The sequence below is a fragment of the Chelonoidis abingdonii genome, chromosome 9, assembly GCF_003597395.2.
Source record: "Chelonoidis abingdonii isolate Lonesome George chromosome 9, CheloAbing_2.0, whole genome shotgun sequence".
Classification (NCBI taxonomy): Eukaryota; Metazoa; Chordata; order Testudines; family Testudinidae; genus Chelonoidis; species Chelonoidis abingdonii.
Window position 1 is genome coordinate 50,971,705 of NC_133777.1, and position 18,434 is coordinate 50,990,138.

Genomic DNA, 18,434 nt, shown 5'->3' on the forward strand with positions numbered 1-18,434 from the left:
CATTCTGTGCTTGTAAAATTATATATTTACTACTGCACATCAATGAAATTTGAAAAGTTCAGCTACAGGAAGCACCACTTTCCCATTCAACAGAACATAAATATTACACTGATTTAGACAATAGAGCTCTTGTGTGACTACAAACTGCTAAAGGATTGTAGTTAATGAATATGGACAGCCTCTACTACTTCTAGAAATATAACTGACAAGTGCTGATAGCCCCCATGCATTTAATCTTAACACAACCTGGAGCTTTTAGAACCAAGGGATTCTGAATAGGGATTTGTTTGGTATGATTTCCCCCTTCAGAAAACTAACTGCTACCTTATTGTAGGCTGATAGAATCTGAAACTGTCCTAGCTTTGAGAGTGTCACTGAGCTAAGACAGGACCTAAAACACAGGATAGGGCAACATCTACCTGAGGGTGGCACAGTAACACTAACATTTTACAGTTTATTATTTTAACTTGGTGCTGGAATAAAATCTAGAGATCACGATACCAGACAGGCTACTATACTTACTCTACAGCCTAAAGGAAGAGTAGAACAGATCTTACGGTGGAAGAATAAATTTGACAGTATGGGGAGAAAAAAAATAAGTACCTGTTGAAAATACAGCACATAAGTTCCCTTGGCCTGTTAGTGCAAGTGGCAGATAAACTAATTTCTCCGCTCCCTCTAAAGGTACTGTGAATTACAGAGGGGATTTTGGGAAGTCTTAGGGCCTCTACTCACTGTTTGAGTCAGGGAAGTGGAAGAAGTAGGGTCTCGTACTTGGTTTGTGGAAAAGAGAAAGCTGAGTTCTGGCTATAAATGCCCCCTTTGGATATTATATCCAGAACTCAGCTTTCTCTTTTCCAATTTAGCTCATCACTTTGTGAAGTGTTTCAGCTAAACTGACAACACTTACCAGACTAAGTGTAATCATCACAAGGAATTATATTAGTAAAAAGCTTTTCCTAGAACTAACTTTTAGACATACTATGCCTTATCCTATTTGAGATTTTGCTACTTAACCATGCTTATGCTAGGTGGCAAGACAGGCAGACCAAGCTGGTGCTCAAGTAAACAATTACTGCTACACAAAACAAGCTTTTCATTATGTTTGCCCAGAATCCATTATACTTCTGGAAATTGCTAAGGAGCTAGAAAAATAGTATTATACTAAACAGTCTAATGGCATGTTTAAACTAAACCTTAAAGCCCTAGCTGAACTGCATAGCAACAGAGGGAGAGACTTTGAAGAGTTAACAGGGAGACACTAAAGCAAGCTAGTTCTGAGATTGGCTGCTGGACATAAGACAGCCTAAGCTCAACATTTGTTTCTGGGCTGGCATACTGAACTAACATTTGTAGACTCTTAACAGGCTTAATGATGAAAGGCGCATAAGATTGTACTTTTCAGACAGATTTCTGCTTGGACCTAAGATGTTTATTAAAGGAAACAAACTAACTTTACCATATGAAAAAATATTTACATAAGACACTAAGCTGGTATTGCAAGAGTCTTACATAAGTAGTATTGTTGAAGTCACTCTGCTTCTTGAGTGGCACTTCACTAAAGCTGTGGACCTTTTTAGCAACTTAAATATGCAGAGTCAATTTTCTCAGCTGCATAACTAGGAAGTGCTAAGTTACATATAAAGACTATGAATACTTAAATATGAATTGGTTACAAACATATGGGCAACACAGCAACTCAATTTGCTGAAGACAAAATAAGAGGTAGTGGCTATTAAAGCCATGCAGTTTTCATGTGAAAATTTACATTCCAGATGACTCATCCATTCCATTTCATTTTAAGAGGTCTGGCATTGCACTCCTGTTCTGGGGCCTTCTTCATCTTCTTCATATACTTCTCTACTATTACGGCAAGTTTTCTCTCTTGGATCAAACTCTGTAAGTTCTACCTGATCCATGTCATCTGTAATCATGACTTCTTCTCGTGGAGGAAGCAAAGCTTCCAATATACGCAGTTTCTCCCTGGGAAGCCACTGATGCTCTGGAAACATGACCTACAAATAAAAATGTTTTCGCTGTAAGTAATTCCTTGCCTTAAATATTCCATTAAATATGAAGGTGAATTAGAAGCAGTGAACTTACCATAAATTGTATAATTAAATAACCTTTGTCCAGTGGAGACTTGTAGATGGGCATCCCTTCATTAAGGATACATTTTAGGTCACCATGTTTTATCACTTCACCTGCTCACAAAGAGGGATCTGGAATCAGTATACATTTTGGTATCTTTACATTTGGGTTTACAGCCATAAAAGCAAAGCTTTGTAACAGGAAACAGTCCTGGGTTTATGAATTTCTCTTCACCATTGCTGTGAAAGCCCATACAAACACAAGAGACAGCTGATTGTACACAAAGTGTAATGAAAAAAATGTCTGTTCTCCAATCTTAAAAGTAACCCTTAAAGAACTGTAGGTGAAAATCCAAGGAGGAAGAGTTTTAAGTTGGTTTCCCTTTCTGGGATTTTCTTGCAGAAAGTGTTTTAGCTCCACATGGACTCAGTAGCTTTCTGATTCTTCACTCTAATTTTTAACTTCATATATGTTTGACTCCCATTTTAGTTTTGGCAAAGTTATAAAGCAATTAAAACCAGGATTTTATACTGGAAAGTGTCAAGCAACCTCACCTACAGGCAGTGCTATCAGCTCCACTATAATAAAGGAAGCCAACAAAAGTTGGAGTTGGAAACAGAACAGGAGCAAGAACTGTGAGAGAAGTAACTCAATCAAATCAGGGTTGACTGATTTCTAAAATCCCATTCCTGTAACACATTCAGTGGAACCTTAAACCATGAAGTGTGACTTCTGCCAACTAACCAGCAATTTCTAAAAACAAGCATAACTCTGAAAGCCTACCTGGTCTAGAAGTTATAACAAGGACTCTATTATCCAGTGTTTCAATGGTCCTTTTGAAGCCACATAAAGACTCAGAGAGCTGAATTTTCATTTTCATAATTAAATCATGTCCTCGCCTCTGAAAGACACTATGATCCTTCTGATCCAGTACAATTATAACATCGCCAGGTTCCAGGTCAGGTTCCTGATCGCCTTCTCCATGAAATACCAACTTTTGCCCATCTTTCATACCTATAAATGGTAATTTAAATTAATAGGCTAACAAAACAGGTATATAGTAAGATACGAATATTGTAACATGTTTTAAGAGCTCATCAGAACTCATTTTAACACAGCTCAATTTCTGGGACAAATCTGTATGCTTCAAAGATTTACACTAAATTTGAGACTGAGCTACCATTTTAAGTATTCTTACCTTTATCAATGTGAACTTCTATGATCTTTTTCTCTCTGACAACTTTACATCCATTGCAGTTGTCACATCTGTCCTTTGGGTTTATTCGTTCACCTTGGCCTTTGCATTCTGAGCACATAGTTTGAATTTGCTGTACCATGCCAGGTCCAATCTGCTGAACAAGAACCTGCATTCCTCTTCCTTTGCACATGGGGCATTTTTCTATTGCTCCTTTCTTTCCACCATATCCTTGAGGCAGAAAGAAAATCTAAGGTCAACACCTATGGGAAAGCTATTCACTCAGTACTATTCTGGAATAAAGACTGCTTGAACCCTAGTTCTTAGCATTAGAATTACCAAATCCACATTCTGAATTTAGTTCACACTCACTCTCCCCACTCCCCCTTCCAAGTGTTACTGCATGTTAAATCAGACACATTTGGCACAGTCCCAATTGCGCACACTTAATTTCACCCTCCCTTCACATTTTAGCAATTTTCAATGAATGATCAGCATATTTATCATGTCTTGGAAATGTAGCCATTTGGCATTCCAGCAGCATTCTAAAACAAAGCTGTCTGCTAGAATTTTACATAATTGTTTAGTGTCTTTACACTTCAAGATTTATGCTAGTCAACAAGGCCAGACAATTATGTAAGCATATGATGTTTAATGGACATATAAAGAAGATTTTAAGAACATACATGGTTGGTTGTTTAATGTTCTATATGAGTGACCAACTTAACATCCTGTATCTTAATTTTATTATTGCTCCTTAGGGAACTAAGAAATCTAGGTTCTGGTCACTAATATACAATAAGGCCACAGTTTTATTTGAAAGGAATGGCCTTATTCGTGGGTAAGTATAGTGTAATAATGGTTTTCAGACTCTTTCATTGATGGCCAGCTGCCATGACACTGATGGGCTCTACAGAGATTCATGTAGACACTCAGTGCTTCTTTCCCTTTGTATTTTAAAAAGCTGAATTTTAGATGATCCACATTACTTAAGTTCATACCTTTACACTTCTCACAGATTACATTCTTTTGTAGTGCCAACTTCCTTGTAACTCCATTATACAAGTCTTCAAGAGAGACACTCAACTGATGCACAACATTCTTGCCTTCAAGGAAAAGAGTTTAGAAATATTAAAGGCCAATACAAACATTATTAATGGCAATTTCTTATTACAGGGTCTCTAAGCAGACTACTTGTTAATATGTGTTCAGTATAACTGAGGAATCTGTTTGTTACAAATTTTAAAAGCCAAATTCAACTCTGGTGTAAGCAAAAACAACTCCTGTTAGCTTCCACTGAGCTGCATCCACTTACATGAGAACTTAATTTGGCCATAAATTAGGCAGCCATTATTAACCTCACTTTGTAGATTAACTGAGACAGCAAGACATTATAGGGACATTGTCAACATGCAATCATGTCAGTTTAGAAGCACTTTAATACTAGATCTGCCTTCATGTTCCCTCACCAGTTTGTGGCATAATTTAAAAAAGTTTCTCTCCCCTATTACTAAACCCATAAAAATGAGGGATAGGCAAAGATAGTAAAACCAACTATACAGAAACTGCCATCAAAAGCACACAAGAATTCTATTCTATTTTAAATTTTATTCCCCCTATCCTCTCCAATCTTTTGTTTGTAGTGTTAAATGTTACACTTTGAAGTGTTATTTTCAAGTTCATAGTACCCTGTTAAGCAACTTGTCCAAGGTGTATCAGCAAGTCAGCTGCAGACCTAGAAATAGATCCTGACTCCCATGCTTCTGCTCTAGCCACTAAATTGTCTTTCTCCTCTATATTATCCATCTCCCACTTACATAACCTAGCCATGTCACTGATTTTTTTTTTTAGTATCAGCTACACATTAGAAAATTGTTTCTATAAACAACAGATCAGCTCATGCTTTACATGACCTATGCTGTTGCTACTAACAATATCCACATTAGATGCATTTTAATAAAAATAGCAATACTGCAGCACAGTTAGGTGTCTTACGCACTAGTGCATGTTAAGTTTCTACAACTTCTCTTTAGAGCTATGTACCTCTTCTCTCTCTATTCATTCGGCCTCCACCACCAAAGAACATGTCAAAGATGTCCATGGGTGAAGAGAAGTTGCTGCCACCCAAGCCTCCTTCTTTAATAGCCTGCTCCCCACCCTGGTCATAGATGTCCCTTTTCTTTGGGTCCGACAGAACTTCATAAGCCTGGGATATGAGCTTAAACTAAAAAAAGAGAAAAGAGAAAAGCTCTGAGCAACTATGACCAATGGCAAGAATAATCTACAAGTGAATCTCAAGAAAATGAACTGCAACAAGATTCTGCAGTAGTTGTAATCCTTTTGTAGCAGAAAGCACTGTCAACAGAAAGTTGGTTAAAATGTACAGATACTACCTGTGTTTTTGCAAAGTTTTCCCCAATACATATTATGTGATTTCTATGCTGCACAAAGAGATGGTAAGTACATGTTACAACAAAGTCACATCAAGCCTTCTCAAATGTTTGCCACCTACAACTATACATTCGGTTTGGGTGTTATTTGCTTCCATTACAGTTTTATCATCGAGGACTGAAGTACTGGCCTTTGATAGCTATTTCACTGACCACTGACCTTTAACAGCAGCAATGAAGGATTTTATATCCAGTTAAACCTGCAGGATTTAACCCTAATATTCTGGTCAAATTAAGCTTAACAACCCTTCTTTTATGAGAAAAGAGGTGCTTCACTGACATTAAGTGGTCAGAAAGTCAGTTTTATGCCTTGTCTAGAAGTGGATATATCCCTTTGTTTCAAGGGAGATTTTATTATATGAATTCAGACTTACAGTTCTCCTATTACTACGCAACAGGCTGCAGACAAAATGATAACCATTTTAAAACTTTTTTCTACTGACCTGACTCTCATGTCAGTTCTTCTGACTATTAGTTTTATGATCTGTATTCCTCTGCTGTATGTCACCTGCAGTTCTTTTCCCCGACCAAGACTCCACTGTAAGGCAGTTAGCATTCCTAAGTAAGAAGGCTAATCTTGCATTCTTTTTGATACAAGGTTAATTTCTTAGAGAAAAGACTGTCTACACTGTTCCTGAAAGGGTTTTTAATAGCTATGGAGCCAGCGGCGTTAGATTACAATGTATTTAATAAAATGGCAAAATTCCAAAAATGGAAGACACAGCAGACCACATTACAGTAGTTACATGCTAGACCCTGCTATTTCAATTTTTGTTCTGCACACTGCTCTTTAAAACTAGAGATACTGATTTCACTTATGCCCTTTGTTAAAGCCATTTCCAGAAGCTTCACTAAATTCATAAGCCTACTACTCAGAGTACAGCTAGTTTTCTGAGCACATAACTACACTGCTCTTGTCATTTTATCAGATGATGTTTGAGAAAAGCGCTTTATTTCTGACCATCCACAAAAAAAAATTAATGAAAGAATTCCACATGGAGAGCTGATATGGCTCCCTCTGGGCAATTAAGTCACATCTCCATTGTCTTTTTTTGCTGTTGCCATCACAAGCACAGCTTCACCAATTGTTACAAGTAGCGTAGTACAGCAATACTGGTAGCAGCTGCCAGTGTTTTAAGTATCATGCCATCTATCACTGCATGGCAGTGATTAAAGTGCTCATAGCAGTCATTTGAGTCTTGTTTACAGCAGAACTAACAATGATGAACTGAATTTCTTAGCAACAGGATAGCACCAACAATTCCCACAAATCAGAAGAGGCTACAGGAACAACAGTGGTGTCAATCTACTTCTTCCACAAGCTTGTGACAGCTGAGATAGCAATCCTCCCCCCCTTAAAGTTTATGAACGCATATGAGATTATATGCTCCAAAGACAGTAACAAAAAATTTAAGTCTCTAAAGCGTCTGGAAAATGTATTATGCTTAATCGGGAATACCCTTTACTGCAATAAGAACACTATATTCATTCATTAAATATAGAACAGAAAATAATAGAAGAACTAAATAATCCTTTACTCTGCACTTGTCAGGGTGGATAAAAATCAATGATTTAAAAAAAAAAAGATTTTTTGATAAAATGGTTTTTGAGGAAAATACCTCTCTTTTTAAATTAAGATACATTATAGCTCAAAGAGATCTCATCATGGAATAGGATTATAAATTCTAATTCTATCGTAATGAGACAATATATTCATGCAATGTTTAAGAAAAGTTTTGTAAACGAGTTCCAATTGTTCATGGATTCCAATTCTGCAATTTTGCATCGGAATCTTTTTTTGATTTTTTTTTTTTTTGAGTATTGCGACTTTGAGCTCTGTAATTGAGTGACCAGGGAGACTGAAGTGTTCTCCGACTGGTTTTTGAATGTTTTAATTCTTGACGTCTGATGTGTCCATTTATTCTTTCGTGTAGAGACTGTCCGGTCAATTACAGACCTCAAAGTAGCAATACTCCCAACAAAAAAAAAATTCAAAAACAGACTCCAACGAGAAATTGCAGAATTGGAATTAATCTGCAAACTGGACACGATTAAATTAGGCTTGAATAAAGTCTGGGAGTGGATGGGTCATTACATAAAGTAAAACCTATTTCCCCATGCTAGCCCCCACCACCTTCTTGTTAAATGTTGGAAATGGGCCATCCTGATTATCACTACAAAAGTTTTTTTTCTCCTGCTTATAATAGCCCACCTTAACTGATTACTCTTGTTATAGTTAGCATGGCAACATCTATTTTTTCATGTTCTCTGTATATATACACATCTTCCTACTGTATTTTCCACTGCATGCAGCCGATGAAGTGGGTTTTATAGCCCACAAAAGCTTATGCTCAAATAAATTTGCTAGTCTCCAGGGTGCTAATATTTTAAGTTTCTCATGTTGACCTGGCTGACATAGTCATTTTAATTTTTTTTTTAAATATTTCACGTAACTATTTTAGTTAAAAACAATTTTAACAAAAACAACCCTGATTTTAAAAAACTTGAATGTTCAACTAAATTCAAAAATTCATATGCTTGTTTTGTTAAAATACTCTGTTTGCTGTTGAAGAAAAAAAATCCAGAATACATAATGTTATTGTTTTAGTTAAATAAAACAATTTAAATGTCTGTTTTGTGACGTTCTCCTCTTAATACAGCATGGTAAGAAAATCCTCCAAATATTATTGTTGAATTGGAGATAGTTCACCTCCCAGTGACTTCATAAATATCTGCTTCAGTTACCTTTGGTAAATGAAAAATAACCAAACCACCATTCATTTTCTGATATAGCTGTAAAACTAATCTGAAAAGTTTTCAAAATAAATCACTTTAAAAATGTACAGTGTGTACCTTCTAAAAATGAAACCTGCATCTATCTATGAGTTGTGAAGAATATGTATTAAATCTATAACAACAAACAAGAATGCACTTTTATGTAGAAATCCATGACTAAATCGAGTCTTCCTGACTAGTGATTTAAATCAAATCAATCCTGGAACTTGTAGAAAGCATCTGCTATTTACAAGGGCAATGGTGACTCATCTGCACATGGCTAAATATACCTAACTTGCTTTTCACAGACCAATAGGATGACCAGATGTCCTCATTTTATAGGGACGATCCCAATTTTTGGGTCTTTTTCTTACATAGGCTCCTATTACCCCCCACCCTCTCCCCATTTTTCACACTTGCTGTCTGGTCACCCTAGAGACCAATCAACAGTCTTGATACCCAAGTGCTCCTAATTGTTATTCTTTTAATAAATGTAACTGGCATCATTCATGTCACCCAAGGCAAAGCCCTAGACACAGCCAAGTAGGTGGTCCTCGAGAAACGTTTTAAGGTACAAATGCAGAACCAGGTTATAAAGTTAGTTTTCATGTGAGCTCAACCGTCTTGCCCACCCTAGAAGCTTGCCGAAAGCAGCATTTGTTATATGCCGAAACTGAAGCCTATTTTTCAAAAGAGCTTTTCAATTACAAGTGGCTTTTCTGAACACAGCGTGGGAGGCGGTCGTCACGCTGCAAAGCCTCGCCAGCCGGAACACCAGCAGCCATGCACGTCCGTTTGCAGCCGGCTGGCAGACGGGTCCGTCCCTGGCCCCGCTGGCTGCGAGGGCAGAACTAACAGCATCCTCCAACAACAAGGCTCCGGCGAGCCAGGGCCCAGGGTAAGCACAGCCTGCCGCGCGCGGCAGGTGCCTCCCCCGCCTTAGCAGGGTCTCTCTGGCCCGGCCCTAGACTGGTCGGCGAGACTTTACACCCCGCCCTCAGCTCTGAGCTTGGGGGAGGGGGGTGTTCACAGCCAGTTGCAGGGCGCGCCCCCGCGCAGGCCGTTCAACCGCAGTGGAGCCCTCCCGCGTGCCCGCCAAGAGTCGGGCGCGCTCCGTCACGTACCCGCTCGCCCTCGCTGGGGTTCTTGTCGGGGTGGTACTTCAGCGCCAGCTTGCGATACGCGCGCTTGATCTCCTCCGAGGAGGCGCTGGGCTTCACCTGCAGGATGTCGTAGTATCCCGTCTCCTTCACCATGGTGCCCTGGGCGGGAGAGCGACACCAGCGTTAGGGGGCTGCGGGCCGGGGACCAGCGCCTCCGTCACGGCGCTGCCAGGCCCGGCCAGGGACCAGCCCCCCACCCCTACCGGACACTGGCACGTCGTTGCCTGGCCCCGAGGTGGGGATGGCCGAGCAGCTGCCGCCTAGGGCATAGAGGACGCTGGCCGGGAGGCGACCGGCTCCCCCAGGTCAGGCACCGGCTGATCCTTCCAGCACCCAGCAGACCTGTGGGCATCCCTGATCCCCGCCGCGCCTCCCCCACGGCCCCGGCGCCGCTGGGACCAGCCCGTCTTACCGCTCTCACACTCACGAGCCCCCACACGCAACTGCCTTTGTGCGAGCCTATAGCGCAGCGCCCGGCCGGCTCCGCGGCTTTTATAGCGGCAGCGCCGAACCTTCTGGAATGACGCCACCCTGTGTCACAACTCTGGAACGGTCTAGAATTCCCGCGCGTGACATCACCGCCCAGCTTTTGTAGTAGGAGGAGCCGGGGCGGGCTTTGCAAGATCCGCCCGCTGTTACCAGGCAACCGCTGCTACTACCTGCGCTCGCGGCACTAAAAGAGACTGAGACCATGGCTACGCTGACGCTTTACAGTGCTGCAACTGTCCCGCTCAGGGGTGTGAAAAAACACCCCCCCTGAGCGCTGCAAGAAACAGTGCTGTAAAGCCTCAGTGTAATCAGGGCCGCAGGGCTGGGAGCTACACCTGTAGAGGATGTGGTTTACGTGCAGCGCTGGGAGAGCTCTCTCCCAGCTGGCCCTGCCCGGACACTCACACTTCAAAACGCTGCTGCGGCAGCGCTTTGAAGTTTCAAGTGTAGCCGCAGCGCTAGCGCTGGGAGAGAGCTCTTCCAGCACTGCGCATACTCCACATCCTCTGCGGGCGCTGCAGCACTGATTACACTGAGGCTTTACAGTGCTGTATCTTGCAGCGTTCGGGGGTGTTTTTTTCACACCCCTGAGCGTGAAAGTTGCAGCGCTGTAAAGCGCCAGTATAGCCATGGCCTAGGGCTTGGCTACACTCAGAACTTCAAAGCGCTACCGCTGCAGCGTTTTGAAGTGCGAGTGTGGTCACAGCACCAGCGCTGGGAAAGAGCTCTCCCAGCGCTGCACGTACTTCAGTTTCCCGTGGGGATTAGCTTGCAGTGCTGGGAGTCGCGCTTCCAGCGCTGCAGCGCTGTTTACACTGGCGCTTTACAGTGCTGTATCTTGCAGTGCTCAGGGGGGTGTTTTTTTCACATCCCTGAGCGAGAAAGTTGCAGCACTGTAAAGCGCCAGTGTAGCCAAGGCCTTAGCTGCGCCCCACCCTGATACCACCACACAGCCAGCCCCCTTCCCCAGAGAAACTGCCCACACGGCCATCTCCGCCCCTCCCAGACTAGACTGACCAGCGAGTCACTGCGGTACTTACACGCCCTTCTGCTTGCTTGCTCACCACCCTCCTTGCTAAGCCACTTCCAGGGCTTACCTCCCCACAGGACAACCCAGCCTCCCCTCCACCAGAGACATCCCCACCTGCCTCCTTCCAGCTTCGCCAGGACCGATTAACCTTTTGTGGGACCCCCCATGGAGGAAATGGAGCATAGCACTGGGAGGTCAGTCCCTGGGCTTGAGGGGCCAGCCAGAGGCAATGGGGCTTGGCATGGCAGGGGTGGCCCCACTCCACCCAATGCGAGGGCACTATTTACAAAACAGCAGTGGCCAGATGCACAGTGGCCTTCCCAGCCCTCTGCTGCCAGCAGGCCCCTTCCCCTGGGGGGGTGGGCCCATGCCGTGCCACACAGCCCCCCCTTCCCAACACCCCCGACTCCCTATGGCCAGAGGCCCCTTGGACTCACCCACAAATGAATACGCAGCATGTTGCATACCACCACCCCTGCACAGTGCCCCCTGCGCACAGCTCCACAACTGCCCAGCACTCCACACAGAACCCCACTCCCTAGTGCTCCAGTACACACAGATATTCCCTGCCCCTTCACAGCCCAGCACTGCCCCCCTCCCCCCAGATGCCTCACAGGCCCACTCCCCCAAGCCCTGCCTCCTGGCCGCACTCACCGGCCCTGTTGGGAGGTGACTGCATCTGCTGGGCTGAGCTGGCAGCACAGCCAGGGCTGGTCCCAGGGCCAGGAATCATTCTTTCCCTTCAGGAGTGGTGCGATCAGCCAGGCCAGGGCCTGCCGTGGCCAGGGTCCATTAAGACACAATTGCCTGGAGGGGCCTAGCCAAGCCCTCCACGCTGTTGCCCCCACACACACCTGGCTGAGACTGGCCAGGCTCCTGCACCAATCCCAGGTAGCTCAGCTCCAGGGAGACAGGTGGGGCCCCACAGGTGGTGGGAAGCAGAGACTGCCCAGAGCTGCACTGGTGTCTGGCCAGGGGGCTGAGAGGAGCAGGAGGTGGGGCCAGCAGGTGGAGAGGATCCCTCGGCCAGCCGACAGGCAGGCAGAGAGGAGCAATTGGTGGGCAGGGGGAGCCAGCGGGGTGTCAGGCTGCAGTGCAAGCAGAGCAGGCCGGGGCCCCTTCTGAGCATGGGCCCAGCTCCATAGAGTCACTGGAGCCATTGTAAACCTACCCTCCGAGATAAGATGCTCCACACACACACACCCCCGACTCTTTCTGACAAACCCATGCCCAGTACTCTCAACATTTCCTTCCGTGAGACACACCAGGTTGCCCTCGAGGCTTCTTCCCTGCCTTTCCATGTCACCTACCCCCTCAAGTCATTATACCACTGCCCTGACACTCACCTCTCATACTGCCAGGAGTCCATCTTCTACCCGCCACATCAATACCCCACTTCTGTCACTATCCCACTTCCACCCACTGCATTGTCCACCCACCTCTAACCTCACTATCTCACCTATGTCCTCTACATCACCTCCCCTCTGACACACTCTCATTTCCACTACTCTTCTGTGCCTCGGTTTTGTGATCTGTTTTGTGACTCACTTTCTTCTGACATCCATCCCTAAAAACTGGGTCACACACTTCTCACTTGTAAATCCCAACACTGAATGATGAGCTGCACTATTCATAGGTTAGCTGCAGAGGAAGGAACCCTGAAGAGGAAGAACTATGTCTGATTCCAAAGTTCCACCATTCAACGATGAACTGTTTCTAGAACAGTGACGGATGGAAAAAGAAGAGGTGAGCAAGCAAAAAGGAGAGATGGGTGGGGATGGGAGGGAGCTACCGCTTAAAAACACAAGTTTTAAAAAAGAGTGCATAAGACAGAATTTTGATCCAGGAACAAAATAATAAAAATAAAGATGAAGTTAATGGTTGCACAAAGCAACTGGAATGTCTAATAAAAAATTCTCCTGATAATAATCCCAATGTATCATGATAAAAGGCAAGACATCTAGTGGTTGTGCAGAGGGGGATGGGAAGTGGCTTATTCTAATTCTAAGGCTGCTGGGGGCCAGTTCAATCCCTAGCACTGGCTAAACTGAGGCCTGGTCTACACTACGCCGTTAAATCGATTTAAACAGCGTTAAATCTATTTAACGCTGCACCCATCCACACTACACTGCTTTGTAAATCGATTTAAAGGGCTCTTTAAATCGATTTCTGTACTCCTTCATTACGAGAGGAGTAACCCTCAAATCGATATTACTAATTCGGAATAATGTTAGTGTGGACAGAAATCGATGTTATTGGCCTCCGAGAGGTATCCCACAGTGCACCACTGACCGCTGTGGACAGCAATCAGAACTCAGAGGCACTGGCCAGGTAAACAGGAAAAGCCCCGCGAACTTTTGAATTCAATTTCCTGTTTGGCCAGCGTGGAGCTCTGATCAGCACAGGTGACCACGCAGAGCTCATCAGCACAGGTAACAATGCAGTCTCCTGAGAATCGAAAAAGAGCACCAGCAGAGAGGAAGATAGCAGTAAAGTTTACAGGAAAGTTCTTAACATGTCTGGGATGGAGCGAAAAATCCTCCAAGAATCCCATGATCGATCTTGAGGTACTCAAAAAGCTTTGCAGAATGTCTGGGCAAGGTGCCTTATCGGTCCCCCTTGTAGGACACTTTCCCACGCCATGCATGTAGCAAGTAATCGAATCATTGCTTCACAAAGCACAGCTGCGTAAGCTTCCTGGGTGGATTGCTGGCATTCAAGAACATTCGTTCGCATCTTGCGCTGTTGATTTCTAGCATGAGTTATATCATTCATTGTACTGTTGAAATTCAGGAATTTATTCAATTAGGGGGCATACAGCGATTTTCCTACTGGGCTGTCCGCTAATCTCTCTCACGTAGCAAAGTGGGGGTAGGGAGGAAGGATAGGCGCTGAGCTTTTCTGCATTGGCGAGCGGAATTCTCCCCAGGATACCAGCACAGCGGGTGGGGGGTGGGAAGGAAGGAGGGAAGATGATTACCAGTGATCTTACAGATAGCATGCCATGCGGTGGGGGGCGGAGGGGAAAGGGGTTGGGGGCTGCTGGTTCCTCTTAACAGGAACAAGGCATCAAGGTCACTGTGTATTAATGGGAGCGCTGGAGAAGTCCAAACATAAAGCACTATACCATGGCCACCATGAAGCTGATTATTGATGCTGGACTGCATCTGTGAAGATCTGCAACACCAGGCCACAGCACTAGTATTTAACGATGCCAAAATGCGATCTTGTAGTGAAATCACATGTGCTAGGTAAGGTGGATAGTGTTATTCACTGTGAAAGTACAAAGCTTGTTCTGTAAAAATGTATCTTTTACATACTTCTGTCCTTTTTCCCTCCCCATGCAGCTTCACAGTTTGTCCGCCTCCTACCCCATCCCGAAGGCTAGCTCAGATAGGCGAGTGAGGAAGAACTCGAAGATGAAATGTTCTCAGAAATTCCATGTAAACCCGCGAATGACAGAGTCATCAGAATGAGTGGAAGGATTGCTGCAAAAACAGAAAGATGCCAGTGAACGGGAGATAGAGAGACGCTCGAACTGAGAGGTGGCGTGGAGAAGATCAAGAGGTAGCATGAAGACAGCGGTGCGCGTGATGCACGTGGAGCTGCTGCGTGATCAAATCTGATATCCCAGATCGCATGGTGGAATCTTCAGGAGAGCAGCGGGGTAAAGAGTGCACTGCAGCCCATGCTTAACCACCCTCAGTACTCACAATGTTCAATTTCCTCACCCGAGTGTTAGAACGTGTGGGGGAAGGCTTTCTGCACCGCCACTCCACCCCCATGGACAGTCCAACCAAAAGCTGTCATATGTTGAAATGTGCTTAATGCTCTTTCTTCCCTCCAATCCTCCCTCCCAAACCACAGCATGCAGGGATACCTAATAATTCTCTGCCTCTTTTTATATTACTTTTTAATAAAGATACATCAAAGGGGTGGGTGGTTGCTACATGTGAATGACTTTTAAGAAAGAATACATATTTTTAAACAATACTAAATGACTTTAATAAAGAAAATGATTTTAACAAGTACTGATTTATTTCCTTCGCAAGCTGTAAGTAAAGTGGGAAGGGGGGTTGCTTACAGGAATGATGTCAATCGAGGGGGAGGGTCATCAAGGCAAACAAACCAAGCAGTCCCAGCCTGTAACCCTGCCGTGCTGAACTCATTTTCAGGCTGTCTCTGAGGCTACCGCTTCCTGGTTGCTCTTCTAATCACCCTGGTGGCGGCTGCTCGTAGTCAGCGCACAGGTGTTTGCCTCAGCCTCCACCCTCGCCATAAGTCTCCCCCTTACTGCTCACAGAGATTGTGGAGCACACAGCAAGCAGCAATAACAATGGACATGTTTGGCTAGGTCTTGAGCAAGTAAGTAATAGTTGCGCCAGCGTCCTCTTTTAAAGCCAATGCACATTCTACCACCATCCTGCACTTGTTTTCAGCCTGTAGTTAAACAGCCCTGACCACTGTCCAGGCTGCCTGTGTAATGGCTTCATGAGCCATGGCATCAAGGGTAGGCTGGTCACCCAGGATAACGACAGCATCTCAACATTTCGCCAGTTGTTATTTTCCTGGTCTGGGAAGTATTCCCTTGCTGTAGCTGTTTAACAGAGTTGTGCTTCTGAAGACGCGAGCGTCATGAACCGTTCCTGGCATCCACGTGGATGTGGTGAAACGTCCTTGTGACCCACCAGTGCTTGCAGCACATTGAAAAGTACCCTTGCGTTTACCTACTGGTGCCCTGGTGTCTGAGGCCAAATAGGGATATGGGTCCATCTATCGCCCCTCCTCAGTTAGGGAATCCCATTGCAGCAAAGCCATCCACTATGACCTGCACGTTTCCAGAGTCACAACCTTTCGTAGCAGCAGCTTAACGATTGCTTTGGCTACTTGCATCACAGCACCCCACAGTAGATTTCCATTCCAAGTTGATTCCGACTGCTCGGTAGCTGTCTGGAGTTGCAAGCTCCAGAGGGCTTTGCCACCGCTTCTCCACTGTGAGGGCTGCTCTCATCTTAGTATTCCGGCGTTTCAGGGCAGGGGAAAGCAAGTCACAAAGTTCAAGAACGTGTCTTACGCACGCGAAAGTTTGCAGCCACTGCGAATCGTCCCACACCTGCAAACTATGCGGTCCACCAGTCTGTGCTTGTTTCCGCGCGCCCAAAATCGGCGTTCCAAGTGGTAGAACCTGCCCTATTACCAGCAGTAGCTCCAAAATGCAGGGGCTCGCAGTTAGGGAGAATTCAGTGTCCATGTCGTCATCGCTCTGTCGCTGCTCTGCCGTAGCTGCCCTCCTCCTCTCCTGGCTTTGCAGTTTCATGTTCAACCATAGATAGTACCGAGAATGCGCGAGGTGTTTACAACGTCCACGATGCGTTAGCATTCAGCAGGCCATGATTGCTGTGCATCAACACTGCATTTGCTCAGTTCACCCAGGAAAAGGGCATGAAATGGTTGTCTGCTGCTTTCACAAAGGGAGGGGTGAGGCTGTACCCAGAACCACCCGCGACAATGATTTTTGCCCCATCAGGCACTGGGCTCTCAACCCGAATCCAAGGGGCGGGGAGACTGAGGGAACTATGGATAGCTACGGAACAGCTACCCCCAGTGCAGCACCGCTCCAGAAATCGACGCTAGCCTTGGACCATGGACACACACCATCGAATTAATGTGCCTAGTGTGGACACGCACAATCGACTTTGTAATATCAGTTTTATAAAACTGATTTTAGCTAATTCGATATTATTCCGTAGTGTAGACGTGGCCTGAGCCCTGGTTTTGGAGTAGCTGTGAAATAGCCAGGGGGCAGGATTGTCTGGGCTGCGACTCCTCCTGCTGAAACACCCTCCTGCACCTCCTATTCTGATCAACCTCAACCTGATCAGTTTGCCCTGAAATGTCCCTTGTGCCAGGGGCTTCTTTGGGAGTGGCACAAAGCTGTTTGGGGTTATTCTGAACCAGGGAGTATTCACTGGTGGGGCCATGCAGTCTCAGGGCCTCAGCAAATCAGGTTCTTATGCCAAATTCTGCTCTGTTACACTGTTGTAAATTCAGAGGGCCTATACTGACGTTGCTGATGTAGAGCAGAATATATAGTCTTCAATGAATGTACATTAAAATATCTGAAAAATCATGGTCTTCCCCAACTCTTCAAAACTTCAGGATTGTGAGTTTTGTAGCAGGGATGTTTGTGGAAATAGCACTGTTCAAGAGCATACTCATGCAAATTTGTAAACATGAGTATTCACACACCAAAAACCTCCTTCTAGGAGTTATGCTCAACCAACCAGGAAACAGAACAATACCACAGAACAATTGTGCCCAATTGAAATTAACCAATACAGCTTGACTTTTGAATATCGAAAACTCACAACAAACTACTCATAAATGCTGTACAAACTAACCATTATTCATAGATATTACTTATGGTTTGGTCTGGATAGCATTATAAACCTCCCCCTGCCCCGCCCCTTCCTTGTAAGAGATGGCTATATAATGCTGTAGTTGGCACACCTGTCTGAGGATAAATTGTCTTGGAGTTAAGGCACAAAACTTGTAGTCCAGAGGTAGGCAATGGTTGGCATGTGTGCCAAAGGCAGCATGCAAGCTGATTTTCATTGGCACTCATATTGCCCGGGTCCTGGCCACCGGTCCAGGGGACTCTGCATTTTAATTTAATTTTAAATGAAGCTTCTTAAACATTTTAAAAACCTTATTTTCTTTACATACAACAATAGTTTAGTTATATATTATAGACTTAAAGAAAGAGACCATCTAAAAACATTAAAATGTATTACCGGCATGCAAAACCTTAAATCAGAGTGAATAAATGAAGACTTGGCACACTACTTCTGAAAGGTTGCCAACCCCTGTTGTAGTCAGTAGAGCTGGTCCCGTTTCTAATCCTTTTTGTGCTTGGCCTGCTCTATGTAAACTTAGGCCATGGCTACACTGGCGCTTTACAGCGCTGCAAGTTTCGTGCTCAGGGGTGTGAAAAAAACACTCCCCTGAGCGCTGCAAGATACAGCGCTATAAAGCCTCAGTGTAAACAGTGCCGCAGCGCTGGGAGCGTGGTTCCCAGCACGGCAAGCTACACGCGTAGAGGATGTGGTTTACGTGCAGCGCTGGGAGAGCTCTCTCCCAGTGCTGGCGCTGCAGCCACACTCGGCAGCGCTTTGAAATTTCAAGTGTAGCCATACCTTTAGGAATTCTCCCTATATGATGTTGGTGGCACATGCTCAAAT

The 18,434-nt window shown here is 44.7% G+C and overlaps 1 protein-coding gene across 1 annotated transcript; it reads right to left on the reverse strand.

Annotated features, from left to right (window-relative positions):
* Nucleotides 1-1,410: 1,410 nt before the first annotated feature.
* On the reverse strand, nt 1,411-10,216 carry DNAJA4 (DnaJ heat shock protein family (Hsp40) member A4). Its single transcript, XM_032763100.2, has 8 exons — nt 10,087-10,216; nt 9,636-9,773; nt 5,330-5,510; nt 4,288-4,392; nt 3,290-3,517; nt 2,875-3,105; nt 2,104-2,204; nt 1,411-2,015 (listed from the first exon to the last, which is right to left on the reverse strand). Exons 2-8 carry the CDS (start codon nt 9,765-9,767, stop codon nt 1,800-1,802), a joined length of 1,194 nt encoding a protein of 397 aa, XP_032618991.1. The 5' UTR covers nt 9,768-9,773; nt 10,087-10,216; the 3' UTR covers nt 1,411-1,799.
* Between the last annotated feature and the right edge of the window lie 8,218 nt (nt 10,217-18,434).

Bases quoted from the DNA above. Each gene is read 5' to 3' on its own strand.
- DNAJA4 (XM_032763100.2), bottom strand. From the start codon at position 9,767: ATGGTGAAGGAGACGGGATACTACGACATCCTGCAGGTGAAGCCCAGC. The intron at 3,106-3,289 runs GTAAGAATACTT...TACCATTTATAG, and splicing joins AGAAGTTCACATTGATAAAG to GTATGAAAGATGGGCAAAAG. The intron at 2,205-2,874 runs GTAGGCTTTCAG...CTTTGTGAGCAG, and splicing joins TGTTATAACTTCTAGACCAG to GTGAAGTGATAAAACATGGT.